At 35.8% G+C, this 13,630-nt stretch overlaps 1 protein-coding gene across 1 annotated transcript; it reads left to right on the top strand.

Annotated features, from left to right (window-relative positions):
* The first annotated feature begins 7,250 nt into the window (after positions 1–7,250).
* Positions 7,251–13,518, top strand: calm2a (calmodulin 2a (phosphorylase kinase, delta)). The gene is made up of 6 exons (XM_056470358.1): positions 7,251–7,329; positions 8,317–8,347; positions 10,667–10,810; positions 10,897–11,003; positions 11,090–11,225; positions 12,549–13,518. Exons 1-6 carry the CDS (start codon positions 7,327–7,329, stop codon positions 12,575–12,577), a joined length of 450 nt encoding a protein of 149 aa, XP_056326333.1. The 5' UTR covers positions 7,251–7,326; the 3' UTR covers positions 12,578–13,518.
* The last annotated feature ends 112 nt before the right edge of the window (positions 13,519–13,630 follow it).

Raw genomic sequence — 13,630 nt, 5'->3', positions numbered from 1 at the left:
TCTCCAGAAGCAGAAATATTATCAGATATACTGTGAAATTTTCCTTGCTCTGTTAAACATCATTTGGGAAATATTAAAAAGGGGGGCTAATAATTCTGACTTCAACTGTATGTGCCATTTTTTCCCGATGTAAGTGGCTGTACAACAGAGGTGTTGACGATTAGTGACGTAAAAGTATAGTATTAACAGTTTACCCCTTGGTGGCAGCAATGTGTTTCTGTGATGTTGAGGGCAGGCAGTCAATCACAAGAGACACTGGGTAGATACCTACACTTCTCCCTATGCAGTGTGTGTGGTGGCCCCTGCAAGATGAGATCATCAGAGTTGTGTGCAGCCCTGCACTGCAGAGGAAGACCCACATCAGGAGAATGGGTCAAGGGCAGGGCAGCAGTCACATTTGTACTTTAATTTCTTCCTTCCTTTATATTATACCTCCTCTCTTAACCATCATTATTGTTGTCCATTTTAATACACTAATTATTATCACAAACTATTTGAATAGTTTTTCCCCATCAGCCCCTCATGGCTTTATTTTTTTTCTCTATTTTCCTTGCAAATCATTTTGCAAATCTCTTAGAGAACTTCTTCAGTTAACACACTCCTTTTGTCTTTACGAATGGATTCTGTGAATATATATATATATATATATATATATATATATATATATATATATATATATATATATATATATATATATATATATATATATATATATAAGTCCACTTATTTCTGTAGCACTTTACACATTGTATGTTGTCAAAACAGCTTCACAGAGATTCATCAGCTCAACAGAAATGCTGTTTTCACTTTGTGTCAAGATTCATCTTAATTCAATGCGAATATCACTGTTGAAGAATGTGATTTAGCTTTAGGGAAGCCCTACCAATTCCAACTAAGCAAGCCAAATTGTGACTGTAGGAATTCAAACTCCACAAGGTGACAGAAAGAGAAGGAAAAAGACTTGGATGAAAAAAACAGACTCGCTTGGGAACAGTTTGCCTCTGACCAACCAGCCTCAAGTATCAGGCCCGTAGCTAGGGGGGTTCGGGTGGTTTGAAAGACCCACCCCCGCTGACAAAGGTCTAGATTTTGTCCCATACATGAGCTCATTTGTCCAATTATGACTGCTATTCCGTCCTAAATTGTGAAAATAACCCATCAAAGAAGGCTTTAAGACCAAGCAGAATGCTCTGTTGGCTGTCGTGACTTTAGCTAATTAGTTTTGGCCAATGCAAAGAATTAGTTTTCATGAGCCCAACATCTGTGCAAGACAACATACAATCTGATGAAAGTAAAGTCATCTTTCACTACTGACCTTCTGTATTGTTGTTAAATAGAGAAAACATTTTACAAGTGACTTTTATTCTATATTTTGGACCTTATTCGTGACACAAAAAATGATCAATAAAAAGATGTGAAGTAATAAAAGGTGGCCCTTAATAAAGTAAGTTTGAATACTAATCAGGTTATTGTTATCCATGAATTTTCAATTGAACTTTTTTACAAGAGAAAAATCAATAAAAATTGTGAAGCTCTACATTATTATTGCTTATTTATTTGTTTATTTGTTATTCAAATGGCCAAATTCAAATTCTGAGGAAAATTACTTAAAATGTCATTAAACTGCAGTATTTAAACCTCATAATTAAATAGAAAATGGTCCACTATTTGAGAAAAAAGAACCACCCCTTTCAAATGGCTGGCTATGGGCCTGTGTATGACTTCCATTTGATTTGAAATTTTATAATGCTCGTAAATATACTTTTGAGAAGTGTGTTATTGTCATTATGTTTCAACTTGACACTTCAAAGTATGATACTCTATTTATACAGCCCCGGGGTGACCACACACATAATATAAACTTTTTACTTTAGTACAAGAGAGATGGCTTTACATGCAAATATATCACATAGATTGAAAGGTGTGTAACCTGAGTAAAAGTTTCTCAGTATGTTCTAGCTTTTAAGGTAAATGAGTCTTTTCATTTAGATGAGAAATAAATTGTTTAAATTGAAATATTTTACATTTTCTATTTGTAGTGACAAAGTTAATGGCATAAAGTGAATCTGGAGCATTTTAACTGTTGAAGGAAATAGCTATCAGGCAGGATGCCTTTGGACTCTGCACTTTGGCAGCTTTTATCTCCCAACCATAAAACTATAAAGTTTAGGATGTGAAGTAAGCTCTTTCATGCTCCGACCTGATGTGCCCATTTACGTAATTTCTGCAAGCTTGGTTTTTGCCAAGCAATTTAATCCAGAGTTGGGCTCTGGGTAATGTTGAATACGGCTTTTCAGTCTAAGTGTAACAGTTAAGAAACTGCATGAATACAACAACATCTGGCTGTAAATCTTCACTGAACTTGAGGTTAATGTATTTCTGCTGTTTTAAAGACCCACGTCACCATTTGCCACACAAGAGCTTAATGGCACCGACACACAACTTTTGACTTCTGACGGGATGTAATGTGCTGTAAAATGTACCCATGCCAAATGATGCATCTGAATTTGCTACCTGATAGCCAAATCTCAAACAGGTATAATCTGGCAGGGGTGCATTTTTTTGGCACTACACTTGCATAATAATGACACAATTATGTGTTTTTGTAGAGCCCTGTTTACAAAAAAAGAAGTGTGGCCCCAAATGAAGTATTTACTCTCATTAAACTTGTTGACATACTGTAGCATTTTATTCATTTATTTTAATTAAATTGTAGACATGTTGGAGAAAGTTATTTTAATATACTGTAGTTAATGGAATACATGGTCATAATTGAACTAACATGATGAATTTGGTTATCACATCGTAGCTACAATGTACAAATTAATTAGGTCATCGGAGCTGATGGCAGTCACTGGATCCCTTTAAATGGTAAGAAATAGATCGCGCTTATCTGCATCTTAAATAATAATATTAATAATTCAAGTAATAGATAATATACATTTGACCACCCCCATAATTTTGGATTGGTTCATACCATTGTGCATGCATAATTGCACAAAGCAGTTTTGTGAGAAAATATTTATTCAGCAGTCTGAAACTAGCAGATCTACAGCACAGATAGACAAGCCCTGATAAGTCAAGGACTAAGCCAAAGGAAAGTGGGTGAAGCATGTATTACAAAAACTAACATTAACATTTGTCAGTGTATACCCTGTATAACATGTACAAATAAAAAAATGCTGGACATTCTTGTAAGATATAAACATCTCTTTCTCTAACAGCATCATTAGGCTTCATAAATATAGATGACACAACCTCCAGTTACTGTACGCAGACAGACATCTGACATCTAAACCTAGACACCTGGTCTGTCTACAGTGTACACACTAACAAGCTCTTTGATAAAGACTCATGCTCTAACAGATCTGTGTGCCATGAATTTCTCAACATTTGACCTTAAGAGAAAAAAATGTCACTGTTTACTTCCTGCAATGACTTTTGAGTGTCTGGCCATATGTAGACTTGCCTTGACATGCTTAGAAATGCTGAAAGTATGAGTTGCGTTTTGTTTTGAGCTCTAGTAAAGATCTAGAATTTTCTAACACAAATAAGGCCTTCTTACCTTGGAAGAAACAAAAATTTCTGAGATAAATTGGCTTGGAAAAATATTAAGAGTGAATCATTTCAGGAGAACAACACATTTAGAGAAGTACAGTATATACATAGACGCCTTGCCTTCACACCTCAGCCCACGTATGGTACGATCGCTCATACCCAAAACTATTGTAGGGCAAACACGTCATCTAGGTTTATGTGTAAACATGCTCAGCGCGTACTGCCACGTTAACTCAAAATAAACTGAGATTGGAAATCTTAACACCCACAATTGTCTCCTTCATGACTATATTGCCCTCAAAAGCATCATATTTTTTGTGATTAAATTTGTCTTTAGAAATACAGTCAAACGAAAGGTGCCTGTAACCACTTCAGATTTATATTTTATAAACACATGGAGTTGGTCTTAATGTGAGTGATTAAACCATGGATATGTTTATTTTATGTTCTATACTTAATTTGAAAGAAATACAGACATGTGTTTGGTGACATGTTGGACTTTTTTTAATTGGCTGCAAGTTCCAATAATATCTGGATGCAGCCTTTATGATGCAAGCTGAGATTGCATCGCTTAGAGATGCAATGTCCGACACAATGCACTCAATGGACCTAGTGACGTCACTGTGAGGGGTAGGGTTAGGGATGGAGTTAGCTGAGCACATTAAAAAGCATTGGATGCAGCTCAGATTGCATCTGCAACAGGTCTGCAACCAAATTCCTCTCGCAAGTTCACATTCAAAGCATGTCAGCAATGGAATACATCTATAAAGATCTTAGATTGCTTTAGTAAAAAAGAGGATTTCGTTGACAACTGGGATACATGGAATCGTTTGTAGAACGTGTTCGCATGCAGCCATTTCCACAAACTTGTTTGTTTCTCCTTTTTCACTACTATGTATTCATGCTCAGTCAGAATCTAGTTTATCTCCTCTTGTGATTAATAGCTAGGGCTTTTGTGGTGTTTCTCTTTTCTTTGTTGCATAATCTTCTCTATGAGCTGCAATCCCAGTGTAGAAAAGCAGATTTGAATGAATAGACAAATAGACACTGTGTTGAAGACTAGGCAGTCGAGACGAAAAAAGTCCCAAGTGGACACTTTTACTTATAAGGATCTCTAAGTGTGTGTGTTTGTGTGTGCATCTGTGTGTGTTTCTACATACAGCTAGGTATGGTTGGTGAGTTTCCTGATTGTGTGTGAATGTTTGCATCAATTTATGACTCAATTTCACATTAATAATGCAAATTGAAAACACGTTCAGTGGCAGTTCACCCTAAATGAAAATTCATTGGATTTAATAATCTAATTTTGTTATAACCCTGTTTGCCTTTAGTTAATTCACTTATTTAATTTATTAATTTATAACAAAAAATTTACAATACAATACAATTTTAAATAACTTGAACATCCTGTGTAATTGATAGAAGAACTCTGGACCCCATTGACTTTCATTTTGTCAACCATGAATCCCTTTGACAATTTTCAAAACCTCTTAGCTACAAGGACTAGTCAATGAGTCTTCAAACTTATCCCAGAGTTTCCCCATTCTCCCACCTGCAACTTCTCTGGGTTGTCCAGAGACAGGTGGCCAGTGGGAGAGACAGAACCAGGTAGCCAAGCATAGAGAAACAGGTAAATCAGATACTCTAATGCAGTAGAGAGTGAGAGCAAGCAGGCCTCTACTGCTGCTCGTGTGCTCATAAACCTTATGCCACATCTGACATATCGCTTGATGAGCCTGTCACAACTGATTATTCATTGCATGCACAAAACACACTAAAGCACATATTAGTCACTATCAGTCACATGTCCATAACTTGTTATGAGGAGCTATTATTCTTAAATAGACTACTTTATTTATATATATATATATATATATATATATATATATATATATATATATATATATATATATATATATATATATATATATATATATATATATATATATATATATATACATACATACACAGTTCAGTTGAAGTCAGATTTATAAGCCCCCCTTTTAATTTCTGTTTAATGGAGAGAAGATTTTTTTCAACACATTTCTAAACATAATATTTTTAATAACTAATTTTTAATAACTGATTTATTTTATCTTTGTCATGATGACAGTAAATAATATTTGACTAGATATTTTTCAAGACACTTCTATGCATCTTAAAGTGACATTTAAAGGCTTAACTAGGTTAATTAGGCAAGTTATTGTGTAACGATGGTTTGTTCTGTAGACTATCAAAAAATGTAGCTTAAAGGGACTACTAATTTTGACCTTAAAATGGATTTTAAAAAATTAAAAACTGCTGTTATTCTAGTCGAAATAAAACAAATAAGACTTTTTAATATTATAGGACATACTGTGAAAATGTCCTTGCTTTGTTAAACATAATTTTGGGAAACATTTAAAAAAGAAAAAAATTCAAAGGGGGGCTAATAATTATGACTTCAACTGTATATAAATAACTACTTGGTTTAATTGCAATTAAGCCAAATTTTATTCTACTTCAAGGCAGCCATTCTGTAAAGCTTGCCATAGGCCAACCATGCCAAAACAATCAGATAAAGATATTAGTGGATTTCACTGCAAAACTAATGTTCAAATTATTTTAAAGGAGTGGGATAAGGTCACTCATTTGTTTTATTTTGTTGATTACATTGAAATCATTTCACAAAATGATCAGTCTACATGCTCAGTCTCTGAATTTAGTTATTTTTTTCTGTTTATTGTTTTGTCAACATAAGCAATATTCAGATTAGTGGCTTCAGTGGGTTTACCGACCATTTAATTGAAGCTATTATATTTGGTTCTCACGGTACTGAATGTGCTGGCTATCTTGATTCTTTTCATTGCTTCATAATTTTTGCAATGAACAAGTCTCTCAATTATAAATTAATTAATTGCTCAAATATTAAGTCATTTTTTCCAGCCTATTTGCTTAACTGGCATCACACCATCATCAAAACAACGACAACATTTAGTCTACCTCTTGATCATTTGATGCTTAATACATATCAATCTTATCATGACAAAATACCACTCATATATATTTATATATAATAACTACTTTATATAAGCTATATAGAACATAAAGTCAGAAATCAAGTAGGCTGTTTCAAGCTAAACAATTAAAAAGCCTAGAAAACAATAAACAAGTCTATATCAACTTAAATAAAATATGTACAAATGGAGACTGCGGTAGATGGGCATATTTTTGCCTTAAAATCCTAAATAGTTGTTAAAATTCGTCACTTTCTATGGCATTCTAGCCACGAGCCCTGGTTAATTTCTAACCCTGATGTGTAGTGAGTGAGTGAGTCTAACCGGCCCGGGAATGCAGCTCTACTCGGATCGTAGCGAGTGACGCATTGCGGGTACAAATAGACCAATCAGAAGCAGTTTTCCCTAGCCATAACGTACAGTTCTGCGTTTGACGCATCACATTTTAGCAGAATGTATGCCTCCGCTGGTTCGATAGTTCCACTATAACCCGTTCCCCTTCCCTGCATATAGCATATCTTAGTGATTTGAATGCGTCGCTATTTTAAAACATCCACGGTATGGTGTACCGCACGTTCATTCATCACAACTAAGTCATGTTTGACGATCGTTTATGATAGGGAAGGAAGTGTGGTGGCGGATGGAGAAATGCAGGGGGAGGAGTTTATAACCGACCATTAAAGGCGCGTCTAGCCCGATGTGATTGCATCCTGTTTGTTTGCCAGCTGCGGACTGTTGTTCTGTGTGGAGATACATCTGCAAAAACAGCGCGATGGTGAGTAAAAACCGTTATATTAACATCACTTTTTACCTGGTGCAAATGCAATTATAATTGTAACATTAGCCAGCGTATACAATATTGTGCGCTACGTTCAGTATACAGTTCGTTGATAATAAATGCTTATGTGTGCGACCGCGTGTGTGTATATATATATATATATATATATATATATATATATATATATATATATAATAAACACACACAAAATGTGTATGTATATGTGTAACGTTTTCATGTAAGTTATAGATTGAGTGTAACGTTATGGCAGTGATGTGGTTTAATGTTAGGTATTATTTTGTTTGTGTTTTATATATGCATAACAATCATTTAATGTATAACATATCAGTTCGGTTAAATATTCGGGGTTTTTGCTGTAACGTGAGAATTTTAAAGCGAACACATTTTAACGGGCATCTCATTTGCGAATATGGCGCATTTCTTTTGCACGAGCTCAGTTTTGAATATGTGCTCGTTATCTAACTTTGGTATGAAAAGCATCGTGGACGTCTGCCCTTTAATTTAGTGTTCCCTTCATGAATATATCTGCACAAAGACTTCTAAGAGCGGTGGAGAGGGACTGCGCCACCCTCTGCATTTAGTGTTAAAGCAATAGTAAACCCCAGAATGACAATTATGACATTTGATCATTCTCGTTGTTGCAAAACCATCCAACTTGTTGCTATTTGTTTGGAACGCTTAAAATACCTGCTGTTTACTTTCATCTCGTATCATCCTCATAAAAGAACGTATTCTTTAAGGATAAATTATTAATATAAACCAATATCAAAGCGAGTCCCCTTTATAAAGTCCATATTTTTAAATCATCAGGCACATCTGCATCCTTATTAACTTTTTAATATGCATTGTTGATCAGTATAGGTTTTCCAGTGGTCAGTTCCAAAATTTATTAGATCTCCCAGTGCTTGAAAAGTGGTGGCGTCATTTATTTTCATTGTACATCTTTCCTTTGCTCATTTGCAGGCTGACCAGTTGACAGAAGAGCAGATCGCCGGTAAGACATTGGCACGTGGCTGGTGGTGTGGATTCCCATGGTTTTCCCCTCTTCTCCGCCCCCCTCTCCATGGATTTATATTATTTCCTTTTATGGCGAGCCCTGAGTCTTGCTGTGGACCCTTTCCCTTAATGACTGGACAGGTTGTTGTGGAGGGAAGCAACTAACACCAGGATTTAAAACTAAATCAATGAATAATTCCTATGGCTAATTGTAGTTTTCAATGAACACATCCTTCTCTTGTTCAGGAGAGTTAGTAACCTCAGTCGCTGAGGAACATGGGTGTGTCCCCTGTTGGACTGAACATCTCAATGGCTTTGGCGTGAAGTTAATGTTTGTTTGGCCGCTGGCATGGATTGAGTTATGACCCGACAATGCACAATCTAGCATTATTGACTTGTCATTAGATGCTTGGGCTCTTTTAGAGTGTGATATTCCTGCTTTTGTTATAACACATTGCTTTCGATTGTGGTCATTTTAGTGTTCTTGATCTTTATTATTTGTTGCTTTGAGGTTCATGTTTCTACTTTTTAGTCTTAAGTTTAGTCTTTTAAACACTGTCGACAGAAAGATTTCTTTCCTTTTTCTCCAGCCCATTTAAGCCATTGTGGTCGGTCTCCATAGTGACCGTGAGGTCACAGTGGTTTATCCATCGAGACCTAGGCACAAATTTGTGTTTCCCTGGAGAACTTATGAGGTCACAGTAGTGTTTCCATACTGACTGCTCTTAACTCTAGATCCTATATCAGCTCAATGGTGTCAGTATTAGTTGTCCATATTGTTCAGTGAGTCTCCAAAGGCTACATATAAGCAGGGTAAGGTTTATTTGCGAGGACTGGCCATTGTTGCAGCCAGTAGCATTTTACATGCTAATTTCTCTTAGAGGGACTGATGTTGTACTTTTGTAGCCTATTGTTTGAGTATGTGGGTGTCACATGTTCTATTCATATGTCCCTTGGATAATAATCTGGTAATTACTGACTGGTGAAGCTACAGTTGTGGTGTCTCCCAGTGCAGTGACTCTTTGCATTGTGTTTGCTATGAGTATGAACAGACTGCTGTTTAATATCTTAAATTTTGCTGTTGTTTTCTATCATTGTCAATATTTGGGGTAGGGATCTCTTAACTTTTAAAGTAAACATTAAACTTACTTCGTAACATGTTTCTGCATTCGGACATTTCTGCAGGGTGCATCTGATTTTTTTTCAGTGAGTAAAAAGTGTTTGTTAGTACTTGTCCATTAGATTTTGGTTGACTTAGTGCCACAAAGTAAAGTCTCTTCACTGTTATAAAATTTTTACATAAAGGTAAAATGTTTGGTCGCACTTTATTTTGATGGTCCGTTTGTTGAATTAAGTTACATTGCATCTACTTGCCAACTAATTCTCATTACATTACAGGTAGACTGTTAGGTTGGGGTTAGTGTAAGTTGACATGTACTTGCAAAGTTTCTTAGCAGTATCAACAGATATAAAGCAGACTGTATACTAACTGTACGTCGAGACCGAAAGCGGCAAGAGCGCCAAAGTAGCCGGAAGTCATTCATTTTCAATAGGAGCCAGCGGCGATAAGCGGCAAGGAGCAACTTTATGGTAATGAGCTATGACGCGGTTTGGTGGCAAACAATCGGAATGTTGAAGTTCACTGCTTGAGTCCAGAGAACACTGTCACTGTGAACTTTGGTTCCAACCACAGTTGTTCCCAAGGGTTTGATGATTGTGGTCGCCGGATTTCCTATTATTTGATATGTTTTCTTACGAGATGCTTTAAAAAAAGTTACTGGCGAGTTACTGATGTGCATTTTTATATATATTATATGTTTTTATATATATAAAAAGTGGGAATTTCATGCGCTAATACAAAACAGTATTACTGCTTCAGGAAATTTTGGACATATGGACACATTCAGGGGCGGACTGGGACAGCATTTTCACCTGGGAAAAAGTTGCTGTTATTCAGGCCACCAAATGTGATGTGGCGCTGGGGGCAAGTGGAAAAGGGGTGTGGGGCATACTCAAATGGACAATCAAAATAAAGTGTTACCAAAAATTTGTTTATAGAATAACCGGTATGCTTGGTGAGAAAGTAAATTGAATCAACTTTAACTGATGTTGACTTCTCTATGCCTGTGCTCACACTTTTTTGCATTTAATATCTGAATAGTGTGTTTTGAAAGTGGATGTGTGAAGTTTATTTGGGCATCCCTTCTTTGGAACTGGCCCCACTGGTTCCTATGTGTGTCTTTTTGTTCAGTGTGTTTATCTTTGGGAGACTCCGTTAACACAAGGTCCAATTTCATTTATCTGTCACCCTTCACAGAATTCAAAGAGGCTTTCTCACTCTTTGACAAAGACGGTGATGGCACAATCACTACTAAAGAGTTAGGTACTGTCATGCGCTCACTTGGACAGAATCCCACAGAGGCTGAACTGCAAGACATGATCAATGAAGTGGATGCTGATGGTAAGGATGACTGCATACATTCCTTATTTACTCAATAGGAATATAAAATGTTGACTTTTGCTTATATACCTGCATTTTCTGCATAGGAAATGGCACGATAGACTTCCCAGAGTTCCTGACCATGATGGCGAGGAAGATGAAAGACACAGACAGCGAGGAAGAGATCAGAGAAGCATTCCGTGTCTTTGATAAGGTAAAGTTTGTCCAGTTGCGAAAAAAGCGCTTGTACCAGACTAGTGCCACAGTTGTGTAGTCGCTGACATTGGTATTATGCTGTAGGATGGGAATGGATACATCAGCGCAGCGGAATTGCGTCACGTCATGACAAACCTTGGAGAGAAGTTGACTGACGAAGAAGTTGATGAGATGATTCGAGAAGCAGACATTGATGGAGATGGACAGGTTAACTACGAAGGTGAGTTTGTGGTAAAGTTTATTGAACTTTTTTTTTTTTTTTTTTTTTTTGTTTCACAGTGTCCTCAATAAACCATTTCAGTGTAGTAATGTTATTGCCCCATGAACATTTCCTGTTTGTTGTCAAACTATTGCATAGTTGTAACAAGAGGCAATTTAATTATAATCTAGCATTATAACAGCGATCATAACTTTATTTATCAATATGAAGATCCCTCAAAAATAGTCTATACTATTTAAGATACGCAATCACGCTCTTCAGAATGTGGCTTGTTTATTTAATATGTACAGTGAGACTTTTAAACCAAGTTTTCACTGGATTTGATTAGCCATAACTAGGGCCAGACAGATTCTGCTGACATTTTTTGTTATTTCTTTGCAGTATTGTTAAAAATCTGCATATTTATGCGGAATGATTTTGGGAGTATCATAACTAAAACCTTAATATATTAAGTAAAAAGTAAAACCTTTTTAACTTTCAATGTTTACAATGCAAATCCAATTAAATCCACTTTATTTGGTTAGCAAAGCAAGTCTCTCTCATATAATGTCTACCAAAAGACAACAGAAAATATTACTTTACAAACTGTATTGTAAATCAATCATATGAACATTAGGCATGGGACGATGACTGTTTAAGGTATACCGCGGTTTGGAAAAGTCAAGGTTTTGAAACCACCAAAATTTACTGTAATACCGTTTTGAAGGTATGTGTAAAAATTTATTTATTTTTTACTTTTTTTTTTTTACATTTTTTTTTTTATTTAGGACAACAGTATCTCCAGCAGAAAAGAGAAGCAAAGATGCTGTTTTAAATTGTAAAGAAATCTGTGTTTTTGAAATAAATGAAGAGAGCTGAAGTTAATGATTCATTTGAATTATTTAGCCTGACATGTTTACTGCTCCAAAATATTATAAATCTTTCTCAAACTAAAATATATTGTTTTTAAAGGGGAAAACAGTTATTGTTTTTTATCCAGAGCAGTAATCACAATATCGTGATACCGTAATATTTTTATCCAAGGTTATCATACCGTCAGAATCTTATATGCCTACTGAACATTTTAGTATTTGTCAATAATATTGCTGAAATTAATAAAAAGAAAACTAAATATAAGTTTACACACATTTATACGTCAATAAACAAAAACCATGATGGGCTGGAAATCTGCGGAATTCTGCACGCGCAGATTCCGTGTGGGCCTACCCTTAATATTACAGAAATGATGCAAAAAAGTAGTGGTTGAATAATTTGTCAAGAGACTTTAGTTCATGTAGGAAATTTTGGTTTGCAAATAGACTAACACGTTCTATGTCTCCACAGAATTTGTACAGATGATGACAGCGAAATGAAGGCCTTGTACAGATCCGCCCTCTTTTTTATAAATAATTTGCCTTTTTCTGTTTAATTTATCTGTAAAACGTCAAATCCCCTCCCCTGTTCTTCCTACCGGCTGTCCAAAGGAACTGCATGTAAACTGCATAGGATCTTCAGTCCTCCATGTCCCTCTTTTTTATTTGCTGTCATCGTGTTTTTGGAGTGGTGGTGCGGTTACACGATCAGGTGCTTGTTGCCGCGAAGAGGGGGTTGTGATGTGCCAAACTTTGCACGTCACGTCTGTCTGCCCCCCTCATGCGTAGCAAGAGTGGAGACCTGCCTGCTGGTTGTCTTTGAACAGCGACGTTGGCATGGCAACAATGTAGAGAAGTAACTCTGCATGGACTATGGACAAAGTATATAATATATGAAATTTCTCAGCATTGCACTTCTGCAAAAAAAGAAAATGACACGGGTGTATCTACAAGATACTCGTACATAAACTCTTTTTGTATCTGCTGTTCTATACCAAGAACTTGTTTGAACCTAACAATGCTTTTTAATGTTTTACTCACTTCACATTAGTTCTTTCTTTTTCTTTTTTTTTTTTTTTAAAGCCGCTTAATGGCATTAAGTCATGCCTCGGGTAGTGCATTCCAAGTTGTATATTTGTTTTCCAATAAAATTTACAATTTACCCATACTGAAAAGTTTCTTTGTTTGCAAAGCAATCTCTGATTAAAAATTCTGTTAATTATGCATCCTAGAGCTGATCAGTGGTTTTAACTAACTTAATTTCGTAATCAAACATGTTTACAATATTCATTGTAATGGTGGAAACTATACATTTGTAAGTCACTAAATGATGAGTCTCTGAGTCACCTGAAAGATTGCTATGTGTATTCACAGGATAGCACTGGGATGAGACCTCTGTCAAAAAAACTAAACAAAAGCTTATTAAAGTTCTCTTGAATGACCGTTGTTGTTAAAATCATTCTTGCCTTCATGGGTACATACTCTTGATTAGGCATGGGACGATAACCGTTTTCAAAGTATACCACGGTTTGCTAAAGTCAAGGTTTTTAAACC

Source organism: Danio aesculapii, chromosome 13, assembly GCF_903798145.1.
Source record: "Danio aesculapii chromosome 13, fDanAes4.1, whole genome shotgun sequence".
Lineage (NCBI taxonomy): Eukaryota > Metazoa > Chordata > Actinopteri > Cypriniformes > Danionidae > Danio > Danio aesculapii.
The sequence above is the reverse complement of the archived record's forward strand: the minus strand, read 5'-3'. Positions and strand labels throughout refer to the sequence as shown.

Bases quoted from the DNA above. Each gene is read 5' to 3' on its own strand.
- calm2a (XM_056470358.1), top strand. The intron at 8,348-10,666 runs GTAAGACATTGG...CACCCTTCACAG, and splicing joins GACAGAAGAGCAGATCGCCG to AATTCAAAGAGGCTTTCTCA. The intron at 11,226-12,548 runs GTGAGTTTGTGG...ATGTCTCCACAG, and splicing joins TGGACAGGTTAACTACGAAG to AATTTGTACAGATGATGACA.